The sequence below is a fragment of the Siniperca chuatsi genome, linkage group LG23 (genome assembly GCF_020085105.1).
Source record: "Siniperca chuatsi isolate FFG_IHB_CAS linkage group LG23, ASM2008510v1, whole genome shotgun sequence".
Classification (NCBI taxonomy): domain Eukaryota; kingdom Metazoa; phylum Chordata; class Actinopteri; order Centrarchiformes; family Sinipercidae; genus Siniperca; species Siniperca chuatsi.
Window position 1 is genome coordinate 432501 of NC_058064.1, and position 17749 is coordinate 450249.

The 17749-nt window shown below is 42.5% G+C and overlaps 1 protein-coding gene across 3 annotated transcripts in view; it reads left to right on the plus strand.

Annotated features, from left to right (window-relative positions):
- tspan12 (tetraspanin 12) overlaps nucleotides 1-16894 on the plus strand; it is an 18728-nt gene extending 1834 nt beyond the window's left edge. For 2 of the 3 annotated variants that reach the window (XM_044186635.1, XM_044186636.1), the window contains exons 3-7: nucleotides 354-489; nucleotides 8889-8954; nucleotides 12105-12212; nucleotides 12327-12470; nucleotides 14127-16894. In XM_044186635.1, coding sequence (XP_044042570.1) covers nucleotides 354-489; nucleotides 8889-8954; nucleotides 12105-12212; nucleotides 12327-12470; nucleotides 14127-14456 — 784 coding nt within the window. In that variant the 3' untranslated portion in view covers nucleotides 14457-16894. The remainder of the gene's footprint in view (nucleotides 1-353; nucleotides 490-8888; nucleotides 8955-12104; nucleotides 12213-12326; nucleotides 12471-14126) is intronic. The other variant, XM_044186637.1, reaches the window with a different exon arrangement.
- Nucleotides 16895-17749: the final 855 nt, after the last annotated feature.

The following is a 17749-nucleotide window of genomic DNA, read 5'->3' on the forward strand; positions in this document are numbered from 1 at the left end:
TTCATATAAGTCACATTTGTAACGTCCGTGTTGTATTTCAGTCTTCTGTTAAACTGCGTTTACAACAGATAACCACGGAGCTTTAAATCTTATCTGATAAAAACATCTCATGTATTTCATGAAGAAAACAGAAGAAGCTATGGAGAGGAACACTTGATGACAAAGTGCATGCAGACTGTGTGAATATTGTCCTTTCGGCAGCGCTCTGAAGCTGTCTTTACACTGAGAAGTGCGTTTTGTTCACACCGCGTGTTGCTGAGTGAACGGCGAGGACTCAGCTCGAGCTGCTGGACGAACGCAGAGCGAGGACTGCGTGAACGGCCTGGACTGTGTTTGTGTCTCTGTGTCTTCAGGTTGGAGGAAGCGGCCGTCCTCACATATTCTCCAGCCGTTCATCCCGTCATCATCACTGCGTGCTGCTTCCTCATCATCGTGGCCATGGTGGGATACTGCGGCACGCTCAAATGCAACCTGCTGCTGCTGTCCTGGGTACGTGTTCACCAGTGTGTTCGCGATCTGTACGTTTATCACGTCATCAGGTAGAAGTGTATGTAAGATGAAAAACTTACATAAACAGACATTTGCAAAACACAGAATACACGCAAATCTGCTAAATCCTCTCCCCTTGAACTTCGGTCACGTCTGTATGTAAACACAAAGTTGCAATATTCGTTTGTGCGTAAGTTTGTGTTATAAACAATGTACGTACGTTTGTGATCCGGACATGATATATGCAAATCTGCGGTTTGCTGTTGTACTTCCTTCACACGCACACACACTACGACTACGTTAAAAAGCCTCCTTAGTAGCAGTTTCCAGTTTAAAGCTGGCTGTAGAGTTTCAGAGTGGTGATGAATGTAAACACAGGTGTTACTGTGGGCAGGTAAACGTGTTGTCTGATCACCTGTGTTACCTGTTCCTTGTGTCTAACTTTGAAACAACGACAGCTGCAGGATGAACTACGCCCACCTGCTGAATCCTGCTCATTAAATCAAGTCAAACGTCCAAACAGAGGTCAGTCTGTCTCTGGCTGGTTTTATAACGGGGTCCGGTCTGTGACCCAGATCACCTGTCTGCTGTCACCTGAGTGGGTGGGGCCAGGTTTCAGGTGTCTCTATTGTCCCTCAGAGGAGATAAGATTGTCCCTTCAGTCTGTCTCTGAAAGACGAGACACTGGAACACAAAGAGCAGCTTGCCCACCCTACCTGAGTCCCCCCCGAGACACCTGGGAGACCACATCATAATAGAAACCGCCGCCCCACCTCGTCCTGTCCACACACCAGCTGCCTCTCAAACTAGAAGACTGTTTCTGTCTCACTTTTAGTTCTGAAAACCAGCGGTGGACATTTACTCCAGTACTGCTCTTCAGTTCAAACCTGAGGTACAGACTAAGATTTTATTCGTCAAACATGTGATCAGTTTATTAAATACACACTTATAGATGAAACTACCCGACACTTTTTAATCAGCTCCACTTTGACAACATTCAGATTCAGCTTAAAGCGACAGCGTCCTCGTCTCACCTGTACAGCTGTCTATCACCTGATAGTCTCGCTGTGAGCTGCAGAGTTCTGGAGACGTCTGCACGTCTGAATATAACGGGGCTACATGGCGCTCGGCTCGTGGAGCTCGAAGCGCCAGAAATACATTTAAAAACTCAGCAGCAGCGTCTGTTTGCAGACATCCTGACCCGGGTGCTGAGGATCCTCCTCAGGCGTGTGGCGAGCAGCTTTAGCGGGAACCATGTGTACGTAGTGGTTTAATGTAGCTTCACATACAAGCAAACAGCCACATGAGAGACATAAAAACATGTTGTCACAATACCAATGAAGCACATTCACAGTTATACAAATCATTTAATTAATAATGCATGGTTAGTAAAAACAGAAGATTGCATGAATCTTACTGTCCTCCCGATCTCTTGATTAGCGCCACCAACAGGAGAAACAGTATTTAAACTGAGTGTGCAGATTTCTATAACACACATCTCAGAAGATGAACCTGTTTGATTTTGGACTCCGTCAGGATTAAATGTCAAACAAAACTGTGATTATTTTGTTTCCAGGCAGCAGATCTGAGGTCAGATATTTCTGTCTGTTGGGAAACGAGGAAAAGGTCGATTATAAATAGCTATAAAGACACCAAACTCCTCCGACTAATCTTAAACTCTGCTGCCTGATCCAGACTTCCTGTTTAGACTCTGATGATCTGACTAGCAGATGAAGATATTTCTGTTCAGGATCAGTGTTTGACCTTTGACCTTTGACCTTTGACCCTGTTGTATTTCCAGCCAGAGTGACCGAAGGAGAAGATTCTTCAGGTACACATGGCGGATTTACACCTGTATTTAACATCTGTCTCCTGATCAGTGGTTGAGTCAGTTTCCAGCAGGACGAGAGAAAACGTTCAGAGGGTTTTACTTTCTCACCTGCAGACGAGTGTGTGTTACAGTGTGTGTGTGTGTGTTACAGTGTGTGTGTTACAGTGTGTGTGTGTGTTACAGTGTGTGTGTTACAGTGTGTGTGTTACAGTGTGTGTGTGTGTTACAGTGTGTGTGTTACAGTGTGTGTGTGTGTGTTACAGTGTGTGTGTTACAGTGTGTGTTACAGTGTGTGTTACAGTGTGTGTGTGTGTTACAGTGTGTGTGTGTTACAGTGTGTGTTACTGTGTGTGTGTTACAGTGTGTGTGTTACAGTGTGTGTGTGTTACAGTGTGTGTTACAGTGTGTGTGTGTTACAGTGTGTGTGTCACAGTGTGTGTGTGTTACAGTGTGTGTGTGTTACAGTGTGTGTTACAGTGTGTGTGTCACAGTGTGTGTGTGTTACAGTGTGTGTGTGTTACAGTGTGTGTTACTGTGTGTGTGTTACAGTGTGTGTGTTACAGTGTGTTACAGTGTGTGTGTGTTACAGTGTGTGTTACAGTGTGTCACAGTGTGTGTGTGTTACAGTGTGTGTGTTAGTGTGTGTTACAGTGTGTGTGTTACAGTGTGTGTGTGTTACAGTGTGTGTGTGTTACAGTGTGTGTTACAGTGTGTGTTACAGTGTGTGTGTTACAGTGTGTGTGTGTTACAGTGTGTGTTACAGTGTGTTACAGTGTGTGTGTCACAGTGTGTGTGTGTTACAGTGTGTGTTACAGTGTGTGTTACAGTGTGTCGCAGTGTGTGTGTCACAGTGTGTGTGTCACAGTGTGTGTGTGTTACAGTGTGTGTGTCACAGTGTGTGTGTCACAGTGTGTGTGTGTTACAGTGTGTGTGTGTTACAGTGTGTGTTACAGTGTGTGTGTCATAGTGTGTGTGTGTTACAGTGTGTGTGTCACAGTGTGTGTGTCACAGTGTGTGTGTGTTACAGTGTGTGTGTGTTACAGTGTGTGTTACAGTGTGTGTGTCACAGTGTGTGTGTGTGTGTTACAGTGTGTGTTACAGTGTGTGTGTGTGTGTTACAGTGTGTGTTACAGTGTGTTACAGTGTGTTACAGTGTGTGTGTCACAGTGTGTGTGTGTTACAGTGTGTGTTACAGTGTGTGTTACAGTGTGTCGCAGTGTGTGTGTCACAGTGTGTGTGTCACAGTGTGTGTGTGTTACAGTGTGTGTGTGTTACAGTGTGTGTGTCACAGTGTGTGTGTCACAGTGTGTGTGTTACAGTGTGTGTGTGTTACAGTGTGTGTTACAGTGTCGCAGTGTGTGTGTCACAGTGTGTGTGTGTTACAGTGTGTGTGTCACAGTGTGTGTGTGTTACAGTGTGTGTGTGTGTTACAGTGTGTGTGTCACAGTGTGTGTGTGTTACAGTGTGTGTTACAGTGTGTGTTACAGTGTGTGTGTGTTACAGTGTGTTACAGTGTGTGTGTCACAGTGTGTGTGTCACAGTGTGTGTTACAGTGTGTTATACAGTGTGTGTGTGTTACAGTGTGTGTGACAGTGTGTGTGTCACAGTGTGTGTTACAGTGTGTGTGTTACAGTGTGTGTTACAGTGTGTCACAGTGTTAAAGTGTTATAGTGTGTTACAGTGTGTGTTACAGTGTTATAGTGTGTCACAGTGTGTTACAGTGTGTAGTGTGTTACAGTGTATGTCACAATGTTACAGTGTGTCACAGTGTGTGTTACAGTGTATGTTACAGTGTGTGTTACAGTGTTATAGTGTGTTACAGTGTACGTTACAGTGTATGTTACAGTGTGTGTTACAGTGTGTGTTACAGTGTATGTTACAGTGTGTGTTACAGTGTGTGTTACAGTGTGTGTGTTACAGTGTGTGTTACAGTGTGTCACAGTGTTACAGTGTTATAGTGTGTTACAGTGTGTGTTACAGTGTTATAGTGTGTCACAGTGTGTGTTACAGTGTGTAGTGTGTTACAGTGTATGTCACAGTGTTACAGTGTGTCACAGTGTGTGTTACAGTGTATGTTACAGTGTGTGTTACAGTGTTATAGTGTGTTACAGTGTATGTTACAGTGTGTGTTACAGTGTGTGTTACAGTGTTATAGTGTGTTACAGTATGTTACAGTGTGTGTTACAGTGTATGTTACAGTGTGTTATAGTGTGTTACTGTGTATGTTACAGTGTGTTACAGTATGTTACAGTGTTACAGTGTGTTACAGTGTGTGTTACAGTGTGTGTTACAGTGTATGTTACAGTGTGTGTTATAGTGTGTTACAGTGTGTGTTATAGTGTGTTATGGTGTGTTACAGTGTTACAGTATGTTACAGTGTTATAGTGTGTTACAGTGTGTGTTATAGTGTGTTACAGTGTTATAGTGTGTTACAGTGTTATAGTGTGTTACAGTGTGTGTTATAGTGTGTTACGGTGTATGTTACAGTGTGTTATAGTGTGTTACAGTGTGTTTTACAGTGTGTTATAGTGTGTTACAGTGTATGTTACAGTGTGTTACAGTATGTTACAGTGTTACAGTGTGTTACAGTGTGTGTTATAGTGTGTTACAGTGTGTGTTACAGTGTGTGTTATAGTGTGTTACAGTGTATGTTACAGTGTATTACAGTGTGTGTTATAGTGTGTTATAGTGTGTTACAGTGTATGTTACAGTGTGTTACAGTATGTTACAGTGTTATAGTGTGTCACAGTGTGTGTTACAGTGTATGTTACAGTGTGTGTTACAGTGTTATAGTGTGTTACAGTGTATGTTACAGTGTGTGTTACAGTGTGTGTTACAGTGTTATAGTATGTTACAGTGTGTGTTATAGTGTGTTACAGTGTGTGTTATAGTGTGTTACAGTGTGTGTTATAGTGTGTTACAGTGTATGTTACAGTGTGTGTTATAGTGTGTTACAGTGTTATAGTGTGTTACAGTGTGTGCTATAGTGTGTTACAGTGTATGTTACAGTGTGTGTTATAGTGTGTTACAGTGTATGTTACAATGTGTTATAGTGTGTTACAGTGTATGTTACAGTGTGTTACAGTATGTTACAGTGTTATAGTGTGTTACAGTGTGTGTTACAGTGTGTGTTACAGTGTGTGTTATAGTGTGTTACAGTGTATGTTACAGTATGTTACAGTGTTATAGTGTGTTACAGTGTGTGTTACAGTGTGTGTTATAGTTTGTTACAGTGTATGTTACAGTGTGTTACAGTGTGTGTTATAGTGTGTTATAGTGTGTTACAGTGTATGTTACAGTGTGTTACAGTATGTTACAGTGTTATAGTGTGTCACAGTGTGTGTTACAGTGTATGTTACAGTGTGTGTTACAGTGTTATAGTGTGTTACAGTGTATGTTACAGTGTGTGTTACAGTGTTATAGTATGTTACAGTTTGTGTTACAGTGTGTGTTACAGTGTATGTTACAGTATGTGTCACAGTGTGTGTCACAGTGTGTGTTACAGTGTGTTATAGTGTGTTATAGTGTGTTACAGTGTATGTTAGTGTGTTACAGTATGTTACAGTGTTATAGTGTGTTACAGTGTGTGTTATAGTGTGTTACAGTGTGTGTTACAGTGTGTGTTATAGTGTGTTACAGTGTGTTACAGTATGTTACAGTGTTATAGTGTGTTACAGTGTGTGTTATAGTGTGTTACAGTGTATGTTATAGTGTGTTACAGTGTATGTTACAATGTGTTTTCGTGTGTTACAGTGTATGTTACAGTGTGTTACAGTGTATGTTACAGTGTGTTACAGTATGTTACAGTGTTATAGAGTGTTACAGTGTGTGTTACAGTGTGTTACAGTGTGTGTTACAGTGTGTGTTATAGTGTGTTACAGTGTATGTTACAGTATGTTACAGTGTTATAGTGTGTTACAGTGTGTGTTATAGTGTGTTACAGTGTTATAGTGTGTTACAGTGTGTGTTATAGTGTGTTACGGTGTATGTTACAGTGTGTTACAGTATGTTACATTGTGTTATAGTGTGTTACAGTGTGTGTTATAGTGTGTTACAGTGTGTGTTATAGTGTGTTATAGTGTGTTACAGTGTTACAGTATGTTACAGTGTTATAGTGTGTTACAGTGTGTGTTATAGTGTGTTACGGTGTGTGTTACAGTGTGTTACAGTATGTTACAGTGTTTTATAGTGTGTTACAGTGTGTGTTATAGTGTGTTACAGTGTGTGTTATAGTGTGTTACAGTGTATGTTACAGTGTATGTTACAGTGTGTTGCAGTATGTTACAGTGTTACAGTATGTTACAGTGTGTGTGTTGGGTGAGGAGTTGTGGAGGTCAAAGGTTCAGCCTCCCACTAACCTGACAGACAGCAGAATGTTTTTATGGTGAGGTTATACTCTGTGTGTGTTAGTGTGTGTGTGTGTGTGTGTGTATTGTTTAGGTGTGTGAGCTGTAAATGGAGTTGAGCACTAACAGAGCAGAAAGCATCAGTCTGCTGATATTTACACTCTGAGGACACACACATCCATCTTCACTGTACTGTGTGTGTGTGTGTGTGTGTGTGTGTGTGTGCGCGTGCGTGTGTGTGTGTAGTCTGAAACTCGTGCAGTTTTTATACTTTAGTAGAGAGGATTTTTTTTACATTTGACAGGGAGATATATATATATAACTATATTAATTATTACTCCACTACATGAGTAACGTGTCCAGTTACAGAAGAGAAGTTCAGATCAGCATGTGCGGTATTGTGAGGTAACGCAAGGTAGCGTGAGGTAGCGTGAGGTAACGCGAGGTAACGTGAGGTAACGTGATGTAGCGTGAGTTAACGTGAGGTAACGTATGGTAGCGTGGGGTAGCGTGAGGTAGCGTGAGGTAATGTGCGGTAATGTGAGGTAACGTGAGGTAGCGTGAGGTAACGTGAGGTAACGTGAGGTAGCGTGAGGTAACGTGAGGTAACGTGAGGTAACGTGATGTAGCGTGAGGTAACGTGAGGTAACGTGAGGTAGCGTGAGGTAACGTGATGTAGCGTGAGGTAACGTGAGGTAACGTGAGGTAACGTGAGGTAGCGTGAGGTAACGTATGGTAACGTGAGTTAACGTGAGGTAGCGTGAGGTAACGTGAGTTAACGTGAGGTAGCGTGAGGTAGCGTGAGGTAACGTATGGTAGCGTGAGTTAACGTGAGGTAGCGTGAGGTAGCGTGAGGTAACGTGAGTTAACGTGAGGTAGCGTGAGGTAACGTGAGGTAGCGTGAGGTAACGTGAGGTAATGTGCGGTAATGTGAGGTAACGTGAGGTAGCGTGAGGTAACGTGAGGTAACGTGAGGTAACGTGAGGTAGCGTGAGGTAACGTGAGGTAGCGTGAGGTAACGTGAGGTAGCGTGAGGTAATGTGCGGTAATGTGAGGTAGCGTGAGGTAGCGTGAGGTAGCGTGAGGTGCGTGAGTTAGCGTGAGGTAGCGCGTAGCGAGGTAGCGTGAGGTAGCGTGAGGTAGCGTGAGGTAGCGTGTGAGGTAGCGTGAGGTAGCGTGAGGTAGCGCGTGAGGTAACGTGAGGTAGCGTGAGGTAGCGTGAGGTAGCGTGAGGTAGCGTGAGGTAGCGTGAGGTGGCGTGAGGTGGCGTGCGAGGTGGCGTGAGGTAGCGTGAGGTAGCGTGAGGTAGCGTGAGGTAACGCGTGAGGTAGCGTGAGGTAACGTGAGGTACGCGTGAGGTAGCGTGAGGTAGGCGTGAGGTAGCGTGAGGTAGCGTGAGGTAGCGTGAGGTAGCGTGAGGTGGCGTGAGGTAGCGTGAGGTGGCGTGAGGTAGCGTGAGGTAGCGTGAGGTGGCGTGAGGTAGCGTGAGGTAGCGTGAGGTGGCGTGAGGTAGCGTGAGGTAGCGTGAGGTGGCGTGAGGTGGCGTGAGGTAGCGTGAGGTAGCGTGAGGTAGCGTGAGGTAACGTGAGGTAACGTGAGGTAGCGTGAGGTAACGTGAGGTAGCGTGAGGTAGCGTGAGGTAGCGTGAGGTAACGTGAGGTAGCGTGAGGTAGCGTGAGGTAGCGTGAGGTAACGTGAGGTAGCGTGAGGTAGCGTGGGGAGGTACGCGTGAGGTAACGCGTGAGGTAGCGTGAGGTAAGCGTGAGGTAGCGTGAGGTAGCGTGAGGGTGGCGTGAGGTAGCGTGAGGTAACGTGAGGTAACGTGAGGTAACGTGAGGTAGCGTGAGGTAACGTGAGGTAACGTGAGGTAGCGTGAGGTAAGTTATCCAAACTTTGTCTAACTTAATCAAACAAAGCAAACCTAACGTAAAGTAATAAAATGTAATGATGTAAAACTTTGTGTAACTGAACTCGACTGAACTGAACTTAGTTCAGAAAGATGACTTTGAGTGTTTGTGTCCATATTAATGAGAACAGTTTGAACAAAGTGTGTTTTATCCTTTTCACCATGAACTCGGAGCTTCAGTGCTTCACTGTTTCTCTAACAGTCGTTCTTGTTGTGAGCGTCAGATTAATTAACCTACTTCTAAAGCGTGAAAATCTCCGAAACTGCCGTTATGCAGATTCTGCAAACACACTTTGTTTCTTCGTCTCTGTTTCAGTACTTCAGCAGTCTGTTGGTGATCTTCTGTGTGGAGTTGGCGAGCGCTGTTTGGACCTACGACGAGGTGAGAAGACGCTTTATTCCTCTGTACAACAACAGAGAACAAAGTTTTAAATATTGTGATCACAAGATGATTTGTTGTTTAGACCAAATTTTAACAATCTAAACAACAAATTATCGAAACATCAAAGCAGCTTTTTTCTCACAATATTGTGAATTTTTCATTTCCTCATAAAATTATCTTGTAATATTCAGATGTGTTTCTCTTAAAATTATGAAATTTTTATAAAATTACAAATATATCAGAATAATATGACTAGCTTTCTCATGAAATCATAATCTTACTTAATCTCACATTTTATTTTGCTAATAAATTGCAGTTCTTCACTTTCATAAAGAACGAGTGAATATGTTGTGAATATTTTGTGAATATTTGATCCACCACTGGACGTCTCAAACTGACCAATCAGAGAGGAGGTAGTGAGCAGCTGCAGATATATTCAGCTGCTGATAGAAACTGAAGTTACCGACAGTCTCGCTGCTAAGAATAACCAGAAATACCAGACACAAGCGGCTCGCTGCTGCTCTCAGATCAGATCCTGTTTCACCGTCCGCAACTACACACTACTACTACACACTACTACTACACACTACTACACACTACTACAACACACTACTACACACTACTACACACTACTACAACACACTACTACACACTACTACACACTACTACACACAACTACTACACACTACTACTACACACTACTACTACACACTACACACTACTACACACGACTACTACACACTACACACTACTACTACACACTACACACTACTACTACACACTACACACTACTACACACTACTACACACTACTACTACACACTACACACTACTCCACACTACTACACACTACTACTACACACTACACACTACTACTACACACTACACACTACTACACACTACTACACACACTACTACACACTACTACACACTACTACACACACTACTACACACTACACACTACTACACACTACTACACACTACTACACACTACACACTACTACACACTACTACACACTACTACACACTACTACTACACACTACTACACACTACTACACACACTACTACACACTACTACACACTACTACACACACTACTACACACTACTACACACTACTACTACACACTACACACTACTACACACTACTACACACTACTACACACACTACTACACACTACTACACACTACTACACACACTACTACTACACACACACTACTACTACACACTACACACTACTACACACTACTACACACTACTACACACACTACTACACACTACTACACACTACTACTACACACTACACACTACTACACACTACTACACACTACACACTACTACACACTACTACACACTACTACACACTACTACACACTACACACTACTACACACTACTACACACTACTACTACACACTACTACACACTACTACACACTACTACCACACACTACTACACACTACTACTACACACTACACACTACTACACACTACTACTACTACACACTACTACACACTACTACTACACACTACTACACACTACTACTACACACTACACACTACTACACACTACTACTACACACTACTACTACACACTACACACTACTACACACTACTACACACTACTACACACTACACACTACTCCACAATACTACACACTACTACTACACACTACACACTACTACACACTACTACACACTACTACACACTACACACTACTCCACAATACTACACACTACTACTACACACTACACACTACTACACACTACTACACACTACCACACAGCGACACAACGTGAAGCTGGATAAATCGGGTCAACGCAGACAGGAAGTGAAAACCAGAAGCAGCAGCAGAAGAAGAAGCTGTTACTGAGGATGAGCAGACGAAGTCTTCATCAGAAAGACAACAGGCTGCAGTTTATCAGATCACAGCAGCTGTGTGTGTTTTTACCTGCAGGCTGACATCACTGCCTCACCTGTGCTCCCTCACTACAGGCTTCAGCTGCCTGCAGGGGGTTGTGGGTATTGCAGTCGGTGCGAATGTTTTGTTATCAGCAGAGCGCTGACACACCTGGCTGATGGTTATCACAGGATGCAACAGGGGGTGACACAGGGGTTACCTGGTGCTGATTCAGGTAAAGGCCTTTCAGACACCAAAAACCTTTGAAAAACATGAATCAATGAATTTAGTTCACTGTTCACGAGCCACAAAATCCAAATTTGGTGGAAGGACAGACCAGGATCCTGAACACAGCAAGACTCAGTAGATCTTTAATCTGAACCCTAATGTTTCTGGTGACTCGCTGACGTTTCCTCTGGCGCCACCATCAGGACAACATGTGTACTTTACACAGGAAATAATGAAATCTGATTGGCAGATTGTCAGGAACTTTTCAATCCAATACTGAGATTTGGTTCAAAACCTTCATTTGGGGAACATCTTTTCCTACAAACCTTAAAACCTTCATTAAAAATAATAAAAGCCACTTTGTGTAGATGGATTTTTATGTGATTATACAAAACAGAAATGTAAAAAGAGTTTATGATTTTAGGGGAGCTAAGTTTGACATTATTTATTATAGTTTCGTTCTTCACCAGTTTTTGCAGCAAGAGTTTCGCTCCACAATAATCCAATGGGACTCTGGCAGCGATGGAAGAAGGCATTCAAACTTTACTTCAGTAAAAGTACAAAAGTATCAGCATCAAAATATACTTAAAGTACCAAAAGTAACGTACTCGTTATGCAGAATAATATATATTATATTACTGGATTATATTATTGATGCATTCATGTGTTCATCACTGTAACGTTGCAGCTGCTGAAGCTGGAGCTCGTTTTAATGACTTTATATTCTGCTGGGCAGCTCGTGAATTTCCCCCCTGAAGATCAATAAAGTTGTATTCATATAATAATATAATATATTTGTTGATTATATTTTCTATCATTGATCTGAATCTGCAAAGTTATTGTGATTGTTTACAGGAGCTGCTCTTCCTTCTGTAACTGTTCACTCATTTTATGAATTATTTTCTACCAATAGTTGTGTGAGTTTACATAAACTCACAGCGAGTTAAAGGTGTGTGTGTGTGTGTGTGTGTGTGTGTGTGTGTGTGTGTGTGTGTGTGTGTGTGTGTGTGTGTGTGTGTGTGCAGCCCTCAGTGCAGCGCTCTGATATGATCAGTCTGAAGTCTCGGATGCCGAACTACGGCCTGCAGCGTTACCAGTGGCTCACACACACCTGGAACAATTTCCAGACAGAGGTCAGAGGTCACACACACACACACACACACACACACACACACACACACACACACACACCATGGTGATGTGACCTGTGTGCTGACAGGTGTGTGTGTGTGTTTACCTGTGGACAGTTTAAATGCTGTGGGGTGATCTACTTCACTGATTGGCTGGAGATGACAGAGATGGAGTGGCCACCTGACTCCTGCTGCTCCAATCAGTATCCAGGATGTGCTCGCCACGCCCACTACCACGACCTCAGTGACCTCCACCAAGAGGTGAGCCACCGTCGCCTCTCATTGGACGAGAAGCATCGGAGTCACAGTGTAAACTGAATGTGCTTCGCGTCAGATAACAGATTCTGTTGTTGTGGAAACAAAACCCCAAATAGTTTTCCCTCCACTAGAGGCGGTGAGAAGAAAAGATGCAAGGAAGGCAGAAGGAAGGTGATTTAAATATATATATATATATATTTAAATCACCTTCCTTCTATATATATATATATATATATATATATATAACATAGTGACAGTTGCTAGAGATGCAGCATCATCTCCACACGCCTCCACTGCAGCTGAGACATTAAATGTGACGTTAAAGAGCTGAGTCTGAGCAGGTCGGCCACTCATCAAACATTTTGGCCTCTGAAAGTGAAACATCTCCGGCTCGAGCAGGAGACAAACTGCATGAGGGTGCAAAGTAAAGCCTGGACTGGTACTGATAGGAAAAAACCTCAAAGGTAACTTTACATTACATTTATTATTAGAAACTATAACTACATATGTTGAATTTGTCTTGCACGTTTAGCTGCTGCACACAGACTGAATAATTAAATGGAATTAATTGATTGGTAGCGTGCCAGTTAAAAACTTATGTAACTTATTTACCCGTAAAATCCAGCTAACAGTTTTGATAAGGGCCACTTGTACTGAGTGGGACAGTTTACAGTGAAAAAATGAAGTATTTTATATGACAGAAAACGTAATATTTAGTTAACGTAACTGGAAATTAAACCGGTATCAGTACCAACTATAACAAAAACACGAATAAAAAATACTAAAGAGATAAGAAAAAGTCTAATACATAAAACTGAAGCCTATGAAACCAAATTAAAATGTAACTTCTGTAGAAAATCACAAATAAAAGCAGGTATTCGAATAACGGCTCGCTATTTAGATTTTTCTATCGCTGTGAAGCTACTGTCAATGAAACGCAGCGTTTCCTGCACACATTTCACAATAAGAGCCGACCAGGAAAAGAAAGCATCATGTCCTTTAAGCTGCTTGAAGGCTTTTAATGTGAAACATCTGTGCAGGAAGTGTTAAAATCGATCGACGGAAGCTTAAAAACGGCGAAGTAGAAGTGACTTTAATTTATTAGTAAAACTTGTAATATGTGAACTAAATGATTTTTGGATACCTACACAGCTTCTCTGCAGTGTTTTTTTACTCTTATTGGAGTGTACGTGTAATAAAATGTGTTATCTAATGCTACTTCATCCAGTCAATGTTTTAAAGACAACCTGTACTTTTATAAAAACTATATCAAGTCAGTCTTTGCTAACGTTAGCTAACTGTGAGCGTCATCGGCAGCATTTCTGGTTTCACAGTAAAAGCCTACCACTGCCTTCACATTACAACGCTTTTATTATGAAGCACACTAAGGAAGTGAAATTAGCTCACTGAAGCAAATGAACGCAGCAGAACAGAAAACATTAATATATTTAATGCGGTTTGGTCACATAATAAGACCACATGTACACTAATACTAATACACTAATAATATTGGGCTTATAGCTTCAGTTTGGTTCTAATTCAAAGTGTTTTTAGAAAATCTCCCATCTTTGATTTCTAAAAGAAGTAAAGTGATTGAGGGAGAAATTAAAAACAGCTGACGGCTGTTTGATTCTTTCTACATAAATGTCTGTGTTTCAGGGCTGCGGGCCAAAGATCTACAGTTTTATTCGAGGGACGAAGCAGCTGCAGGTGTTGCGTTTCCTGGGCGTGTCCATCGGCGTGGCTCAGATCCTGGCCATGGCGCTCACCCTCACGCTGCTCTGGGCGCTTTATTATGGGCGAAGGTCTCCAGGGCTGGACTCCACAACGCCGCCGCCGGATGACTCCGCCCCCCTCACAGTGACACACGGGCCCTCAGCTGAAGCTTCAAAGTCAGGCTGCAACCGCACAAATAAAAGCTGTTCTATCGCGACCGCCGCCGCCGCCAAGCCGAGTGAACTCCAGTTTGAGATGGAGCGTCTCTCGTAGCAGATGGATTCAAACTGCAGCCTGAACGCAACCGAGGGAAATCAAAAGAATACTTTTATTCATCATTTCTGTCAGTAATAATAACATCTGAGATCAGGGGTGACGGCACGAAACAGAAGTCTGACGCAGAGATCTTCATGGGTCCACTCAGTTCATAGAAACTAAGACCCACCTGGGACTCAAGTATGTCCAGGTCCAGATTGTATCCAGTCTAATCCCATGTGGCAGCGTGAAGTTGTGCTGCAGGTCTCAGGTCTGGGTGTCACGATGTCTTTTTGACTCGGGTCTCTTGTTTTGAAAATCGGTTTCTGCATGTTGGATTGGGTCGGTTTTCCAAAGATCTGTTTTCCATCAGGTCCAAAATTGTGGACCCATAAAGACATCCACTGCATCTTTTTTACGTTTTATTAAAACGTATCCATGTTTTTAAAGGACGTGGTTGTTCATGGAAGGGGTTTGATATATTAAACTCACTTTGCAAAGGCTTCGGTTTAAAAGTTAATTAATAGCTACAGCACAAATCATTCGCTTGTTTAACCTGAATTCCAATTTCAGTCAAACAGGTGATTCTCAAGGCCGTTGTTCAGACTTCCAAATCCGTTTTTTGGCTTATCCAGATTGATTTTAGACAAAAAAAACAACATTTGGAGGTGGTTTGAGATGCGATTCCAATCGGATTTCTACAGATGCGTCTCAGTCCGGACGCTCTGGCCGCTCAAATCGGGTTTCAAAGTGTCTCGCAACGCGACGCACAACGACGACGTCAAATCCAGAGTGACGGAAGTGAGTCAGAGTCCACGCTGCCAGCAGGGCGGTATGGAGGACAACACAGACCGCACCGCGACTTGACAGCTCGATATTTGGGGGGCGAGATGACGCTGGAAAGCCGAGTCACCAGCGTACGTAGGTACCGACGCCTACGTCCTTACCACAGCGACCCATGGAGATAGGTTGGTGACGACTGGACACAAGTCCGATGTGATCCCTTGCAGTGCAGACAGTCTGTCTTAAAGATCTGAGAAACAAATCTGATTTGCCTGCAGTGTGAACAAAGCCAAGGTGATGCAAAGTGATTCACATTGGAAGAGTCAACTCTCAGGTGACTTTAAGACGACACAGAAACTTAAATGTGTTTTTGTTTTTAAGAATAAAGTCATCCATGTTTGGATGAGTAGGTTTTTCACAAGTCTGTTTGGATTGGATACAGAATTTTGGACCTCTAGTTCAGAGCTTTTCATAGCATTTGGTCCATTAAAAGTAGGCCGAATTAGCTATTAGCGCCTTTTTTCTATAACGTTTTAGCAGATTGAATGACATTTTTTCTCGATGGACATCAGAGATAATGATATCCTCGGGAAGTGGAAGTGTGTGACTACAAATTCTGATGCAAACTGCGGTTCACCTCTGGTCCCGTCCAACGGCCAGAAACACGAGAAGCCGGACGATCAGACAGATTATCTCAAGCATTTTATTTTTAGGTCAGCCTGAAAGTGAGCTTAACTCTGCGTCTGTAGCTACGTGTTTAGGAACTAACGGACTGAATCCAACCGGTGCTGCAAAGGTTATATTTTACCGTTACCGCTTCACCGCTTCCCAACAGGTTTGTTTCCAACCTGCCTGATCGTCTTTCAGTGACGTCACCGATCACACATATTGACTGGTGAATAAAATGTTATTTTGTTGATAGAAATGACGGATAAAACCACAGAAATGTGACCAGAGTTGTATGAAAGCGGAGTTATGAGATCGCTGCAGATTTTAAGAAAACTCATCAGGAACTCGGTGATGAAGAGGTACAACGAGAAAAACGCCGTTAACTCTAAACGCTGCAGAAACAGAGTCCGGTACTTTTCTTGGTACTTTGTGGTTTTTCACTGGATGAGAACATGAACTGAAGCACTAATGGAAACGACCACTGTTTGAGAAAAGAGGAACTTTCTTCTCTTCGGGTTTCTCTCCACTAAAAAGACAGAAAAACAGCTTGACATCAACTATTTAACAAACGTTTTCAGCCAGACTGTGTAAAAACTTTGAAGACCTAAATGGAGTTGTTGCTGTCAGTTGTCGAGGCGTGTCAGGACCCACTGGAAGATAAGCAGACATGTTTATCAGAGTGTTATATTGTATTTGAGAAAATGTGCTTGCATGGTGTTGAATATTTAATAATATTTGTCTCACAGTTATTGGAGCATTTGATCATTTTCTTACTGGAATAAAAACTAAACATTAAAGCAGCATCACACCGATCTGTCTTCAGAACAAACTGTGGACGTTTGATTTAGTTACCAGACTGTCTGCAGACGAGCCGGGTGGGGTAACTGCTCTAAACATAATGATGTGGATGAGGTTTTCATGTCTATTTCAGTAAAAACATACAACCCTTTTTATATCAACTCCCCTTTTGGTGACAAATAAAACGACTTGTAATGAAACTGGAACTTTAAGGCCTTTTTCAAACTGCGTTACTTGTCTGTACCACCATTCACAATCTGCGTCACTTTGTGAAACAAAGGTTTAAGATTTTTGAGACAGTGACCGAACACGTCGTCAATGAATCAAAGTAATGTCAACTTGAAAATGAGCTCCAGTGTTTTTGGAAATGTGAGGATCTGCTAGCCCAAGGATTTATTAAGCGTAAGGCACGTGGAAAGCAGATTTCTAAGGTTTCAGTTGTATACTCTGCTGTTTGTACCTGGAAAGTTTTTATGAAAGGGGGATCTTTCTGAAAATGACCACAATGACTGAAAAGACAAGACTCTAAAACAGTGGTTCCATACCTGGAGAAACCCCCAGGAGGTCCCGAGATACGTAAATCTTACGGGTCATGAAATGATTAAATAGATAAAGAAAAAAAAAGTGTTATAGAAACTTGTTTCTTTTTTCTTATTTTAAATCTTCTAAATGTATCTTAAAGGAGCTGTATGCGACAATCACTGCCACTAAATGTTGCACTGGAGCATCTCAGACCAAAACAAATGGGCGCTATGGCCCACCAGACTCCATTGAGAAAAACAGTAATTTTACCTCGCAGCTCATCGTAAAACACCCTTCATTCAAACTGGACAGAAAACAAAACTCACACGGTCAGCGGTAAACCCGCTCTGCGCTGGCTGTGCCATTGATTTCCTGTGGGGAGAGCGCTGGCCAACCGAGTGGTGCGGTCAAAGTTCAAATTATTCCAACTTTAACCTCTGTTTCAAAACGCATCCAATGAGATAACAGCTGTATGCGATGTAGCCAGAAGCGACACGTGTACGCAGGGGAGGCAGAGTGATGGAAGAAAAACTCCTACT